Consider the following 17,510-nt stretch of genomic DNA (forward strand, 5'->3'; position numbering starts at 1 on the left):
AAGAACCCTATACAGTTGCAAAGGATTGAAGAACCTTTATTTTAAAGAGTGTGGAAGACCACATAGCTCTACTAAATCAACATTTGTTAAAAGCTCAAACAGTGAAATGATAATTGTGTTTTACAGCCTTGAGAATTGTGTGTTAAGTGCAGTCACAAAGACTTTAAAGGGGTGTGTGACTGAATGGGAAATGTTCAGTGTTACCTTGGTGATTTTAGGGTGTGCACAGCGGCTGTTTCCCGCACTGGGGTGCATCCAGGAGCTCTCTGGAGGAGCACACTCCTGTCTCAGCGAACACTTCTTCTCCTGAACGCACCAGCCACAGTCAAAGCGAGGGTCTGCCTTTAAACACATTCCACAGCTCTCCCGCATGGCGTAACACTTATACAGGTGTGCTACAGACAGAACGAGAGATACAGAGAGAGAGAGAGATAAATATGCTGGCAAAGAGAGGGACAAAAATCTGTGACTGCACTCAAGTTGATTTCTACATTAATGTTTCAAGTTGATTTCTACATTATTGTTCCAAGTTGCTTGGCAACCTTAAACAGCCTACAGTTAGACTAATGAACTATGTTACTATGCGGCATAATCATTTATTGTGATTATTGCAGTTAATAAATGTAATTTTGTTTATCTTATTGCCACCACTTCATCAAAGCAATAAGCCACTTGTGGCTATGCGTTATAGTCATTTACCTGCTTGGGTAAACACCCCCTAACTATGGTTAATCATACGCAACCTTGAGTGGCTTACACTTTAATGTCCATTACAAGTACTGTGGCATTACCATAGTAGAGTGATGGTATCAGATTATAATACCATGATACTAAAGCAATATCACACGAACAAGAGTGCTGTGTATGTATATATCAGCACAGCTGTGATTTGTCCACAGGTAATGATTGCGAGTGTGATTGCTTTTATACAACAGTTCAACAAACAAGTAAATAAATAGGTAGGGAAAAACAAAGAACTATGTGTGGAACTACTTTGTTTTGCCACAGGATCTGCTGTTGCTAGTTTAAAAGATGCAACCATGCCTCCAATCCTAATTAAAAAAACACAATTTAAAGCTAGTAATGATAGCTTGGGGGTGCCTTCCAGTGGCCCAAACAGGGCATTAAGTATTTGAGTATTCTAATCCCAGCAATGTGGACAAGTGGGCTTCATTACATTTATTGATGATTGGGAAGGTTAATGTTATTAAAATGAATTGTATTACAAAATTCAACATTTCAATGTTACAGTCACTCCTTATAGATGTCCCCCTCTATTTTTTCAAGCAATTTGATATCGTAGCGAAGTCCTTTATTTGGAATGGAAAACATCCCAGACTACATTTCAATAAATTACTAGGCCGATTGACAAAGGTGGACTAGGCCTACACAAAAAACAAGAAAACAGAGCAGCTAAGATCAGCAAACCAGCTTAGGCTGGTTTAAGATTCTTTTTCAGCTAAGATACTGTAGTATTTGTATGGTATGGTACCCCATATGACTACATAAAATAATATTGTACATGTCCAAAACAAAACCTGTCTCCAAACAACATGGTAGTACCCTTTAGTACTTTTTTTGTTAAGCACATTAAAACAAATATTTAGGAAGTATGGAAAAGGAAAGTGTGGCTGAAGCTGAAGGTGTATAAAAAGTACCTGTTGAACACCTAAACTATCCAAACAGACAATCAATAAATGCTAACTGCTAATGATGCTTACTGTAAAACATTACATATGAGTGTATAAAAGCTCTCGTCTCTTGTTTTTTCCAAAAAGGTTTAGCCTAAATATTTACCTTAACTGTAAATTTACAGAAAGAGAGATTAAAAAATTGTTGAGGAGTGAAACAACAATTAGCAAATTACACTTGTAAAATTCCCATTGTAAAAAGAAAGATGGCAGATTTTTTGTGGGTCCCTGGAGGTTCAGGGGACTGGGTGAATGTTCTATTGGCTGGTTGTCTAAGACTGCTGCCGGACTTCAAAGAATACGGCGTATCCATCCGTCTCAGCCTCATGCTAATCAGATTAGCCACGGCTAAGCTTAAAAGTAGCTCTGCGCTAATTAAACTGAACCAAATGAATGATTTAATTATATTAACATTTCCACTTTACAGCAGGGCAAAGCTGGGGGTTTTCTCTGGCAGTGTGGAGAAGATGGATACATTTATTGTGCTATAAAGATGGGTGCTGAAAGAGAGAGACAGAGAGAAAGAGAGAGAGAGAGAGAAAGAAAAAGAGAGAGAAAATCTGCTGTCTTGCTGTCCAGTCAGTCAATGAGTTTAGACTCTACTTTTCTCTACAATAAAGGCAAAATGCCCAATGCGTGCTTTCATGCCTTCCTACCAGTGTATACTGTCAGCAATGGGCAGCATTTGATTTAATTTGACAATAAAGTGATTTGATTTGATTTGAGCAATGGGCAGCATTTTTCAGGTTTCAAACACAGCCAGAGAGATGAGAAATAGAAAAACAATGGAAAAGCACAGGACGTGTCATCATCTCAGCGTGATGTTGTCTAGGTTTGGCGATCTATCGTATGGACTGAAGAGGCCTCCGGAGTCACCATTCACTCACCACTAACACCAAATAGCTCCTTACCAGTCTGACACTTGAAATATTAGCAGCAAATAGATCTAGACTCGACCCTTTACTTTCTGAATGTGGTCCGACACTACATATCCTTTACCATCCCCCTCTCAACTCAATCAAGCAGGTCTCGAGCTCAGCAGAAGCCAAACGGCCATTTCAAGTTGTTTGGAAAGGCTGATAGCCATCAAGAGAAGTGGATGAGAAGCCATTCCCAAACTCTCTTACGCCACCCTACGTTTTTGTTCTTGCTAAAGGAGTGTTTCACGTAGTCTCTCATTGTTTAGCAGCTGTGAGCTGCGGTAACAGCAGAGAGGCGTAGATAAGCTGTCTTGAGAGGAGTGAGGGTCTGGCAAGACCAGCAGCCGGGCATAAAACGGCCTTAAATCCTCTTCACAGAAGCACTGGAGAAAGGTGTGAATACTGCAAACAGAGTGACTTTAGAAGAAGTGATGGAGTAAGAGAGAGTAAGAAAAGTGAGTGGCTTGTGTAAGGAAACAGAGAGAGGTGAGTTTTACCTTGGATATTGTAGGGGTTGTCAATGACGAAATCGCCATTCCACACAACCGAGAGGTCCACAGGCAGGTCGCTGATGTCATTTCCTTCATAGTCATACTGTAGAGATACAAAAAGACAGATTTTCTTGGGTGTACTATAGTCCCTATATGAACTAGAAATCCTGACGTAATCACACAAAACACATTTAAAGACAGACACACAATATACAGTATAATTTCAATACTGTAAAGTATAGATAAAATGGTAGAATTCAATTAAATATGGCCTATTTCCCCCAATATTTCTGTAAGCTTTGTATTTGAATGTTGCTAGTTTAGAAACATGCTGATGAAATAGTACAATCTGATTACATATGGACTATTTTATCCAATATTTGCATGCTCTATATATTTTAATGTTGCTAGCTTTGCAGCGTGCTAAATGGCACTATCCAATTACATATTAACTATCCTATCCAATATTTGTGTGATCTATGTACAGTATTTTCATGTTAGCTAGCTTAGAAGCATGCTAGTGAAATAGTACAATCCAATTAAATATGAACTATCTTATCCAATATTTGTTAGCTAGCTTAGCAGCATGCTAAAAAATATAGTACAATTCAATATGGTAAATGGTCTGCACTTATATAGTGCCTTTTTAAGCCTTAACGGTATTCAAAGCGCTTTACACTGTGACACACACACACACACACACACACACACACACACACACACACACACACACACACACACACACACACACACACACACACACACACACACACACACACACACACACACACACACACACACACACACACACACACCAATGGTGGCAGAGCTGCTATGTAAGGTGCTAACCTGCCATTGGGAGCAACTTGGGGTTCAGTGTCTTGCCCAAAGACACTTTGGCATGTGGAGTCGTGTGGGCCGGGATTCAAGCCACCAATCCTGCGATTAGTGGCCGACCCGCTCTACCAACTGAGCCACAGCCACCCTGGCTATGTATGGACTATTATACATAGCTATTCTACAGTATATTAGACTATTATTTCCAATATTTGTGTGTGCTATGTATTAATTGTAACCAGCTAAGCTGCATGATAACAAACATAGTTCAATCCATTTAAATGTAGATTATTTTATTCAATATCTGTGTGTGCTATTAATGTTGCTAGCTTAGAAGGATGCTAACGTCAAACACTATTGAAATCCATTGGAGCAGTGTCTACTGTGCAGAATGCTATTTGTGTAGTGTGCAGAGTTTAATGTTAAAAAGAAATTTAACTTTTAAAAACACATCTTGAGACACCACACCTGCGTTCTACTCGTTGTGTAGCCTCTAGCTTTTTGTGGTCATAACAGCCTCTTAGAAGGCAGCTGCTTACTATATATAGGCAGAAGATAGCAATGCAGCTGACTGTCTTAGGCCCAATATAAATGGAAAAAACCACTACACAAGACAAAACAAGAAACAAACAAGCCACAAACTTATTAAGTGGATATCACACCATTTCAATATGACCATACTGTTGTGTAGCACATACGTGATTTACTACACTGATCCCGAAATGCTGTGAAGAAGCACGTTCTGAGAAATGCAAGTAAACCGTGTTTCAGTGCGAGACTTGTGCTCAGACCTGCTGAAATGGCAGAGAATGAATGAAACATGCCGGCTTATCTCTCCACATGTAAATCTTGCCATTTAAGTGTGTATCCTTGAGAGAGAGAGAGAGAGAAGAGAGAGAGAGATGAATAAAAAGGTGAGCAACAGAGTGAGGTGGACAGAGAAAGAGAGAGAGAGAGAGAGAGAGAGAGAGAGACAAGTCAGGATTCTCATCACGCAATTGTTAGACTGTCAGATCAATATAGGGGGGAGGTGAAAACACTCCACCCTGACAGTAACCTCCTAACTACAGCCCCTCTTATTCACACACACACACACACACACACACACACACACACACACACACACACACACACACACACACACACACACCTTACAAGCACTAACAAACAGCAGCAGCTTTACAGAACAGCCTATTTACAGACAAATTAAAAATGTGCCACTTTTATCTGACAATGAGAAGTAAATTGGGAAAATGTACCAGCCACAGAAATTTTTGGCATTATATATATTATTATATATATATATATATATATATATATATATATATATATATATATATATATATATATATACCGATCAGCCACAACATTAAAACCACCTGCCTAATATCGTGTAGGTCCCCCTCGTGCGATTATCCATGTGATTATCTGAACAGCCAATCGTGTGGCAGCAGTGCATAAAATCATGCAGATACGGGTCAGGAACTTCAGTTAATGTTCACATCAACCATCAGAATGGGGAAAAATGTGATCGCATGATTGTTGGTGCCAGATGGGCTGTTTTGAGAATTTCTGCAACTGCTGATATCCTGGGATTTTCATGCACAACAGTACAACAGTCTCTAGAGTTTATGGTGCCAAAAAAAAAAACGCTCTGTACAATTATGGTGAGAAGAAACTCAACTAAGAATGCTATTCTGAGATGCAGGTTGGTCCTGTTTTGGCGGCACGAGGGGGACCTACACAATATTAGGCAGATGGTTTTAATGTTGTGGCTGATCAGTGTAGTGTTTAGTATATATAGTAATATAGTATTAAAACGTATATTTTTGTCGTTACAAAAGAGTCTTTTTTTATTTTTTCCTTGTATAATAGTGGCAATCACAGCATCATGCAAGTTTGTCTCAGTAAAACTGCACCTATCATATTTTATTCCTATTGAATTAATTTTAGTGTCTTAATGTGAGGAATATTTCACATATGTGTGACCACATTGAGTTAGACTATCATTCATAAAGTTCAACTTAAAGGTGCACTAAGTAATTTTGTGTTTGTTGTGCAACTTATGCTAAATCAATATAGCAGTCATCTTCAACTTTTATTTGACAGCAAAATTTTTGTTTTAAAGTTAATAATGGGATTGTTGAATTGCGTTATTCGCAGTCATCCATGATTAATTTATTCAGCAAATAAAAGTGTGCACGAACAGCTTCATTACTGAGATAAAGCGAGAAGTATTCAGCTGGTCATGCGACCTTAACCGTTCCATGAAAAATAAAACAGATTTGATTAGGCTACTAATTCTTCATGCCATGTAAGCTTACATGATTTTAAACATATAACTAATATCATTTTTTTATGTGTAAAATTTTGAGAGAGTGCCCCTTTGAGAGAGAGTGCCCCTTTAAAACATGTATTAAGCTTTTAATGAAATGGCCACTGGCAAGTAATGTTTTATTTACTCAGCAAAGCCAATTTTTACTCATATTTGGCACTTAGCGAGTGTTAATTTTGGATCCAGCAGACAAGATTCTAAAGTCAGGACTGTGAGAAACAGTCTCATCAGCAAAGCTACTGACTCAGAACCGGCACATACAAAAATACGATCTGTCTGCATGCACCTACCCGTTTCTGGATGAAAGGAGGGGTCATGGAGCACACAGAGAAAGTGAGACAGAAACAGGGAGGAAGACGGCAAGGAAGATAGTAAGGGTGTGTGTGGGAGACCTCAAAAATCTAAATTACAGAGTGGAAGCCATTAATTTACACATAAAACAAGTGGCGGAATTTAGGCGTGAAGTGTGCTGCGGAAAAGTAAGTGAAATTGGCATTTCCAATTTGCTTTCTGACACATCTCATTTGGGGTTCTACTGTCTTCTCCAACATACACACATGCACACATGCAAACACATACACACATGTATAGTAGTTGACGGTTAAAACTGAGGCAGGTTTTTAAAAACTACTGGACCACACAAAATTATGTTAATCGTCAGATCAGCCAGTGTTAAAGGGATAGTTTATCAAAAAATTGTATTCTGTCATTTACACACCCTCATGCTGTACCAAACACATTTAACTTTTTATCCCATGGAACACAAAAGGCCTAGATAGGGTCTAACAGCCTCAGTCACCATTAAATTTCATTGCACCTTTTTTAATACAATGAAAGCGAATGGTGACTGAGGCTGTGTCTTTACCATTCTACCAAAAATCTCCTTCAACAAATAAAAAAAATAATTAATATGGGTTTTGGAATTACATAAGACTGAATAAATTATTACATAATAATAATAATAATAACAATAAAGTGCCAGTTAAGTATAAAATCTTTTGAATTTATAGAACATATCTGTTAAAAATCTTTTTTATATATTCAAAATATTGTGTACTATAAAATAATGAAATACCAACAAAAATGTATTAAGATAATTTATAATAATAATAATAATAATAATAATAATAATAATAATAAAGGTGTCAGTTATGGTAAACATTGAAACAATAATAACAATACAAATTATATTGAAAATTTTAAATAATATATTTGATAAAATAAAAATATTTTATTATATGAAACAATGAAACACCATAAATGCAACAAACATTCATTAAATAGTAATATAATATTAATAATAAAGGTGCCAGTGACTGTAAAAAATTATATAAAAATAAAAAAATATATTTTATGATATATATTTTTATTATATGAAATAATATAGGCTACAATAAAAAGAATAATAAGTACAATATTCAATAATAATAATAATGAAGGTGCTAGTGATGGTATATATAAACATGTATAAAAATATTCTATATAATAGGTATATTTTATAATATGAAATGCTAAAATAGACTACCATAAAGACTTAAAATACAAAAACATCCAACAAGACATAAATATAATAATAACAATAATAATAACAATAACCATAATAATCAGAATAATAAAGTTAACAGTGATTGTAAAATAATAATACGCAAAATTTAAAAATATTTTATGAAATACAAATGGTGTAAAATGAAATATTAAAATACCATAAAAAATGACAAATATGACAAACATCAAAGGGCAGTGAGAATATATTGCTGTATAGACACACACAAACCAGTGAATATGATGATAATAAGACAGTGTCACATGATAACTCTTTGAAAGGCACAAGGTCAAGGGTAAACCACTAAATACCCTCGAGTCACAAGGCTTTTCCTTTGACAACGAATCACTGATTTCTTCTCTGAATGAAAAACGCTCCAATTTAATCAAAAACATCCTCCACGCCAACCTCAAATGACCTTCACACTTACAAACATTGTTCCTTAAGCAGTAGACATGTGAACTCTCACACTTGTCCTGCCTACATCTCTTCACCAGTGCCCCAGATCCATTAAACTTTAAAGAGCTCCAGCAGTCCACCCACACATACAACACATCTCAATAACAGCCGTCCCTGTTCTCTGAAGACCATCCAAATACACAGATATGATTTATTCAAATTCACATTAACATGCTTTTGACATTACATGACTGCAATTGATTTATATGATGCTAATCGCCACCCTGAGATCATCTAACTAAGGTCACGTGAATTTTGGTGACCATAAAATGGCTTGAAACCATCAAAGAGTGTATTGTTCTTCACAAAAGGTCAAACTGTATTCGCCACATACATTTATCTGATAAGTGGTTAAAATACAACAAGCTCTTTTTCTTGAGAGGCCAAAGGTTTGTTTGAGTAGTTTTCAGTTAAAACTCCATTTTGGATGGTCTTCAGAATATTAGTGTGCAATTTATGAAGGCTTTATCTATGACACTAAGTATACCTGCAGACTGTGTTGACGTTCTCCTTGCTAACTTCAATTCAAAAGTAAAAAATGCCATCAATAGCAAAGGTCAGGAAGATTACTGGCAGACATAAATCACCATGGAGAAACACAACAACAGTTCAAAACATGAAAAGAAAATGCAGGAAAGCAGAACGAGAAGTACATTATAACATCTATGTATAAAGACAGCCTTCATGCTTTCATTTTGGAACTAGGTACAGCTAGGCAGACTTTCTTCTCAAACATTATAAATGGCAATATAAATAACAACAGCACTCTTTTTGATACTGTAGAGAGACTAACTCACCCCCCAACACAGGTTCCCTGTGAAATCCTGTATGACAGCAAATGCAACAAATCTGCATCATTTTTCATATAGAAGATCAATGATATTAAAATGCTGATCAGCTCATCCATATGCTGCACTGAGATCAGACAGAACCCACCACAAAAACGTAGTCACTATGTCTGATTTTGAGGCAATTGATGGCAAAACCCTGGAAGATATAGTACAGCATCTTAAAACGTTGACCTGCTGCCTTGAAACACTCCACACATCGTTTTTTCAAAAATGTGTTTAACTGTCTGGAAAAAGATCTGTTACAAATAGTCAGTGCCTCACTTCTTTCAGGCATGTTTCTGAAGTCCCTAAAAACTGCAGTTGTCAAGTCCCTTCTAAAAAAACAGCAATCTTGAAAACTCTATATTAAACAACTACAGACCGATCTCAAATCTTCCTCTCATAGGCAAGATCATTGAAAAGGTTGTTTTCAATCAGCTGAACTAATTCTTAAACTCGAATGGCTACTTGGACAATTTCCAGTCTGGTTTCCGACCGCATCACAGCACAGAAACGGCACTTATAACTTGATAATGAAATTCGGCTAAATACTGATTCAGGCATACTATCAGTGCTGGTATTACTAGATGATTAAAACAGTGTTGCCTTTGACACTGTTGACCACAACATTCTCCTAGTCTGATTGGAAAACTGGGTAGGGCTCTCTGGGACGGTCCTCAGCTGGTTCATGTCATATCTAGATGGGAGGGGTTACTATGTGAACATAGACAACTATGAATCTGAGTGGACATCCATAAGGTGTGGAGTCCCACAAGGCTCAATTCTTGCACCGCTCCTGTTAAACCTGTATATGCTCCCACTAGGCCAAATTATGAAAAAGAACCAAACAGTGTACCATAGCTATGCAGACGACACACAGATTTACCTAGCCCTATCGCCAAATGACTACAGCCCCATAGACTCTCTGTACAAGTGCATTGATGTAATGAACAATTGGATGTGCCAAACATCCTTCAGTTAAACAAAGACAAGACTGAGGTCATTGTATTTGGCAACAGAGGCAAAATTCCCATGGTGGACACATACCTTGACTCCTAGGGTCTAAAGACGAAAAATCATGGAAGGAATCTTGGTGTCATTTTGGAGTCAGACCTTTGTTTCAGAAGTCACAACAAAGCAATATAAAATCAGCAAACTATCATCTAAAAAATATAGTGAGAATTAGATGTTTTGTATCCAGTCAAAAACGTGTTTATGCGTCCATCACCAGTAGGGTGGACTACTGCAATGGACTCCTCACTGGTCTTCCCAAAAATACCATTAGACACCTGCAGCTCATTCAGAATGCTGCTGCCAGTATTCTCACCCAAGCCAAAGAATCTGAGCAATGTGCTGCACTTACTTATTATACTGCATAATATTATTTTATTAATTTTAATAATTTATTTTATAATTTTTATTCTTATTTCTTGTTCTCAATTGGTTTTAAATTGTATTTTATCTTGTATTGTCTTTATCACTTTGATGTAAAAGCACTTTGAAATGCCATTGTGTATGAAATGTTCTATATAAATAAACATGCCTTGCCTTGCCTAAAAAGAAGTACCAGAGTACCAAGGTACAGTAATACCATGTTTTTTGGACATCCCTTACAAAAACGTTCTGTGGATGTGCAATGGCGCTGAATTATAACCATAATCATGTACCGCTGTATTTACATGAATGCCATTGCATTACCATGGTACATGTAAAAAAAACAGCAACATGGTATTTCCCTTACAGATATCCAAAAATATAGTATTACCATAGTACACGTCCAAAAAACATGGTATTACCATGGTACTAGAGGTGCATGATATATTTATTTTATATATTTACATATCTTATACATATGCATATTGTAAGGGCTTGCGATAACGGAATGATTTTAATACAGTAAAATTTAAGGTGACACAGATAGCAGAGTATATGCAGAGTGTGCAGATGTCACTTGGTGTGCGTGCGTGCAGTGTGCATCGTCACTGATTTAAATGATGGAGCATGTCACTACTTGTGCATATGTAAGTGTAACCAGCGCTGTCTTGTGCTTTCACTCTGTGTTGTGTGTGCAGATAATAATTAGACCAAAAGCCAGAATACAAACTCAACCTTGGCTTGTTTATTGGCCGCTGTGGTCTGTGTGAATATATCAAAGGATGGGTTTCAATTAATGGATTGGTAGTCACAGACTGACAACAAGCACATTAAATCAAAGCAGAAAGCTTGTCTACAGCAAGAGCTTCTCGACATACATTTTCAAAATAAAAGCCCCACATTAAATTACCTTATTTTAAAATGAATATGAACATGAATCACAGTGTGTATATATATATATATATATATATATATATATATATATATATATATATATATATATATATATATATATATATATATATATATATATATTACAACACAGTTTATTTTAGGATTAAATTTACATTCATATACATTTTACAAAAAAATACTAATAATTAAATATGAAATATCTGCTACATAGCATTGGTAAAAACTGAATATTTTAAGCAGTCTATATGCAATTTGGAACAAAAGACAAATATGTTTGTGATCTCTGGAATAGATGGTCCTTTTTTATTCCAATAAGTCTCAGTTGCACATTGCAATTTTCCTCCATATCGTACAGCCCTACATGGTACATGTCCAAATACACTGTATTACCATAGTAAAAAATACAAGGTAGTACTGCTATACTTTTTGGTACTTTTTTGCTAGTGATGTATTTTTTTATTAATTTTGATTGCTATGTTAAACAATGGTACATGAACATGGTAATCATTCAGTGACATGGTATACTGTACATTAAAGTATCATAGTATTACCATGGCCTGATACCATCACTATACTGTATAATTATAAAAATACCTCCATCAAGTAGTTTTGAATGTCTCAATAAATAGTAATTTATTTACTATTAGTAATTATTTTTTATTATTCATTTTTACTTATAATAACTGCAAAGTATTAATAACTATAAAACTAGATATTTACATTGTCTGAATAGAATGCAGCCACAGAATGTTAGGATGTTGTAGGTGATTGCCCAGGGCACTGCTATGTGGTTGCTAGGGTGTTCTAGTGGTTGCTAGAGCATTGCTAGGTGGTTGCTTACTGGCCCAAGTCAAAAAAATCTTACACACGTCTAATGATGCTAATCAGTGCACTAACATCATGTGACTAAGGCCACAAAATTTCTGGAAACAACTAAAAATGTGTATTGTTCCTTATAAAAGGTCACAAGGCATTCATCACAAATGCAGAATTTATCGGAAAGCTGGCTGAAAACAACGGGCGTCCTTTTGTGAGGGAGGGGAGCTTGGGGAAAACTCTTCTCTACTTGAGACTGGATGAATAATAACGCTCATTATTCAGCCAGTGGTCATCGTTCAGACATGGCGGAGGGTAATTAATTGCATGTGCAAGTGTGAGTTCCCGAGAGAATGATGGAGGCCTCAAACACAAGGTGAGGAGAAACATGCACATGACCTAATTAAGAATAACCATGATCCGGCAACTTATTCCATATGCACCAAACCTTACGTGCACACACACACGCACGCACACACACACACACACACACACACACACACACACACACACACACACACACACACACACACACACACACTTTCTTAAAATGTCCCTCAGGTGCTAAGCTGACATGGCAGGGTTTGATAAATGTCAGTGTCTACTACACTGTGTCTTTCTCTATATCTTTGTCTTTCTGTGATACAGCACATCTAAATGTCCATAGAAAAAGTACCAAAAAAGGCAAACTGCATTTGTAAAGTGGCTCTGCGCTGCCTCCAAATGCCACAATGTCACATAAAAGCCCTACTAAAATATGCCTGCTTTGACCTGTCTCATGCTGTGGCATCAGAGGCTGCTCTGATTGAGCTTTGCTTTAGTGTAAATAAAATGACAAATCAGATGTGATAAACCAAACACATTTTTGCATGTTAGTGGCATTGTTCAATTGTTTTTCTATGCAAACATGTGCTAGATGGATGTCTTTGGCCACTGCGGCACATCACAATGTTTTTTCATCGTCATACCCAGGAGAGACGCACTTTTCAGATGGCGTCTCAAGCTAAGAACTTAAACTTTTAAAAACGTATCTCGAGACACTTACCAGGCACTTTTTTGCACTGCGTCTAGCTTTTTTTAGCAGAAGAACGCACTCAGTTTGAAATGCCCCTAGTGCCACAACAGGGCCTCCTTAAAGGGGTAGTTCACCCAAAATGTCTCTTATCATTTACTCACCCTCATGCCATCCCAGATGTGTATGACTTTGATTCTTTTGCAGAACACAAACAAAGTTTTTTAGAGGAATGTCTCAATATCTGTTTGTCCTTACAATATAAGTGAATGGTGACTATACCATTGAGCACATAAAGGCCACAGAAGAGTAAAAGTCCATTTTCAGTTTACTAGCATCATCATTTTCCAAAAGTATCCAGAAATGCTGTTTTTGGTGGAGGAAAACACAGTTTTATTTTGAATGAGAGGTTTAAACATAGCATAATTAATGTGACATGTATTAGTATGGACGTTGCCTCAGAATGCTGAGTTTCGGTTCTGAGAAAATGAACCTAAATGGTAAATGGACTGCACTTATCTAGCACCTTTTTAACCATAGCGGTATTCAAAGCGCTTTACACTGCAACTCATTCACCCATTAACACACAAATTCACACACCAGTGACGGCAGAGCTGGCAAGCAAGGCGCTAGCCTGGGGTTCACTTCGGCATGTGGAGTCATGTGAGCAGGGAATCGAACCACCAACCCTGAGATTAGTGGACAACATGCTCCACCACCTGAGCCACAGTCGCCCCATAAAACCTACAACTTTTCAGATTGCTGCCATGACAATCAGTACACGCCTTGTTTTTTTTGTTTTTGCCGGCTCAGCAATAGAATGATAAACGACTTTCAAAAATAATCTATATGTGAGCATTGTTTTCCACATTTGAGTTTCCGGTGTTTATGCAAGCTCTTTAGCACAATAAAAAAATCTGGCATTTCAATGTCACTTCAAATTAGCATTCCTTATGACTGGCCACACTGAATAAAAACTGACCAATGAGTGTGTTGCACATTGTTTGCATGATTTAAAACACTTCGCCCATGAGAGTGAAAGTAAAACGTCTTTGAAGAATGCTAGTTAAAACTTTACAGCAGCGACCTTACAAGAGTACAGACTGCACACAAAACTAACTTCTAAACATAACAAAAGAAAATAGAACTCTAACAGTTATAATAAAGCGACTAAAGGTGCAAGCAGTTGTGCATGCCTGAGAGTCTGAAAATACAGTAACATACAAGCCCTATGTTTGCTCTCTCACTACCCCCTCACCTGCATGCCCAAAATGCATAATTAATGGATCCCAGAAATAGAGAGCCACACTGGGCATCTCCCCAGCCAGCGCTCGTCCTCTGCTGGCAAGCCCATTGATCAGGGGGATGAGGGGAAAGAGGGAGCGTAAGGAAACATGCGGATGAGACAGGAGATTCCAGGTCCGTGGGGATGGAAAGTGCCGATGTTAACAAAACCGAACAGCTGCTAGATTGGGAGGAGGGAGAAAAGAAAAAACGCTGCCTTTTGTGTGGGTCAGTCTTATATAATTCATTTTGATAGCATAACTCTGTGTCTGGGTAAAAATAACACATCTGGGATTTTAAACACACACACAAGCACACACGCATACCTTCCAGAAAACTTTACATACCAGAAAGAGATCAATGACATAATGTTAAGCATAGGGTTGGCAGTCTATGAGATTATTAAATAAAAAAAGAGGGCATTGTTTGTTTGTTGTTTAGGTCATAAAAGGGTGTCTTTTTTAAAGTGTGTGAGTTCATTGCTGCTTATTAACCAAATTTAAAATTGAGTAGTATGCATTGAGCATTAAGATATAGTTCTTTAAAAAATGTAACTAAAAATAAAAACAAATCAAGACCTAAGAAGCCAAACAATTATTTTAGACCAACAACTAATCTACAAAATCTGTGGTACTAAAGGATTACCATGTTCATGTTCATTTTACTCTAAAGTATAAAGGAAACTACCATGTAAAAAAAAAAAAAAAAAACTACACTTTTTTGTTAAAAAGTTTTAAAGCGATTTTTAGAACAACAAAAACACTTTTTTTTGTTCTAGGATCACCTTTAAGTGACGACTCGAAAGAATTGGTGAATCGTTTTTTTAAGCAGTTAATTGAAATGAATCATCCGAATGAACCAGTTTGGTACAATGAATCAAACTTCCCAATGTAAACACACACTGAACGAAAACTGCCGCCTATCTCCCTTCCTTCAAAACGATGACCCTCCTCCACCTCTTCTTCCTTTCTATCTTTTTTCCCCCCAAAGTGTTTGGGGAGGATCTGCTGTGTTGAGTCTGAAGAGAATCATCTCTCTGCTGAGCGGCTGCAATTCATCATCATTTTATCTGCGACGGCTTTTAATTGGATCCTATCAAACTCTCCCGATAGTCCTCATTTTGCGCTGCAAATCGCTAGTCACTGTAGAGAAGATTCTGGATGAGATTTTTCTTCCTCTGCCCCCCTCTGTTCCTTTCCATCATCGTGTTTTCTCTGTCAGTCTCTCGTTCTCTCTGTCTGGTCATTTATCTGAGCTGAAGGTAATGTTGTAAAGCAGAGTCTGATAGCATCAAGCTGTTCTGTTCATCTCTTGGGTCCTGGACTGGGGTGCTCAGAGAGAGAGTGAGAGCTCTGTGGAGGAAAGGGATATCAGGTCCATTCTCTTTTATTTACTTTTTATTTCTCTCTATCTTTTGATTTTCTCTCTTTTGCACTTTATTTACAACAGTGGTTCTAGTGTCAGAGCTGGTGCTCAGCTGGGGGATCTGCAGAACTTTTTAGCAATTTTCTGGAACCTTTCTGCACATTTTCTCCACAGCACAGGTGGGTCATGTCCAGAATAACTGGTTTGAATAAATATATGAAGAATATACTCATTTAAATTAAATTGCAGCCTTTTCCCATTTCCATTCAGGATCCTTGAAATATATTGCATGAGCCATATGGACTACTTTAATGTTGCAGTTTTTTTGTTTTTGTCATTTTTGAAGCTTAACAATAATGTCCATGACTAGCACGATGTATCTGATTTGGATCGATCCTGTCAAATCGATGTGACTCATTCACCCATTCACACACACATTAATTAACCAATGGCGGCAGAGCTGCCATGCAAGGTGCTAGCCTGCCACTGGGAACAACTTGGGGTTCAGTGTCTTGCCCAAGGACACTTTGGCATGTGGAGTCGTGTGGCCGACCCACTCTACCAACTGAGCCACAGCCGCCCACACGTTACCCCACTCTTCCACCAAGGTACTTGCAAGTTCCCGGACATTTCTGGGGAGAATGGCCCTAGCCTTCACCCTTCAATCCAACAGGTCCCAGACATGCTCAATGGGATTGAGATCCGGGGTCTTCTCTGACCATGGTAGAACACTGACATTCCTGTCTTGCAGGAAATCACATTCAGAACGAGCACTTTGGCTGGTGGCATTGTCATGCTGGAGGGTCATGTCAGGATGAGCCTACAGGAAGGGCACCAGATGAGGGAGGAAGATGTCTTCCCTGTAACACACAGTGTTGAGATTTGTTTAGATCTGCAGTCCTCATGCCTCCTCAAGACACGTTCACGTAGATGAGCAGGGCATCTTTCTTTAGGTGTTTTTCAGAGTCAGTAGAAAGCCCTCTTTAGTGTCCTAAGTTTTTATAACTTTGACCTTAATTGCATACTATCTGCAATGACAAATAGCTCAGTCCGATGATGCTGTGACACACCGCACCAGACCATGATGGACCCTCCACCTCCAAATTGATCCCGCTCCAGTGCACAGGCCTCAGTGTAACTCTCATTCCTTCGACGATAAACGCTAGTACAACCATCACCCCTGGTGAGACAAAACCGCAACTCATCAGTGAAGAGCACATTTTGCCAGTCCTGTCTGGTCCAGCGAATGTGAGTTTGTGCCCATAGGCGACGTTGTTGCCGGTGATGTCTGGTACGGACATGCCTTACAACAGGCCTTCAAGCCCTCAGTCCAGCCTATTACGGACAGTCTGAGCACTGATGGAGAAATTGCGCATTCCTGGTGTAACTCGTGCAGGTGTTGTTACACGTGGTCTGCAAGACGATCAGCTGTCCTTCCTGTCCCCCTGTAGTGCTGTCTTAGACGTCTCACAGTACGGGCATTGCAATGTATTGCCCTGACCACATCTGCAGTCCTCATGCCTCCATGCAGCATGCCTAAGGCACGTTCACGCAGATGAGCAGGGACCCTGGGCATCTTTCTTTTGGGTTTTTTTAGAGTCAGTAGAAAGGTCTATTTATTGTCCTAATTTTTTATAA

At 38.0% G+C, this 17,510-nt stretch overlaps 1 protein-coding gene across 1 annotated transcript in view; it reads right to left on the reverse strand.

Moving 5' to 3' along the window:
- Positions 1–17,510, reverse strand: part of LOC127619093 (plexin-A1-like) — a 245,080-nt gene that overhangs the window by 57,084 nt on the left and 170,486 nt on the right. The window contains exons 11-12 of the mRNA XM_052091844.1: positions 3,109–3,205; positions 205–395 (exon numbers count right to left, since the gene is read on the reverse strand). Of these exons, the coding sequence (XP_051947804.1) occupies positions 205–395; positions 3,109–3,205 (288 nt within the window). The remainder of the gene's footprint in view (positions 1–204; positions 396–3,108; positions 3,206–17,510) is intronic.

Source organism: Xyrauchen texanus, chromosome 25 (assembly GCF_025860055.1).
Source record: "Xyrauchen texanus isolate HMW12.3.18 chromosome 25, RBS_HiC_50CHRs, whole genome shotgun sequence".
In the NCBI taxonomy this organism is placed as follows: Eukaryota; Metazoa; Chordata; class Actinopteri; order Cypriniformes; family Catostomidae; genus Xyrauchen; species Xyrauchen texanus.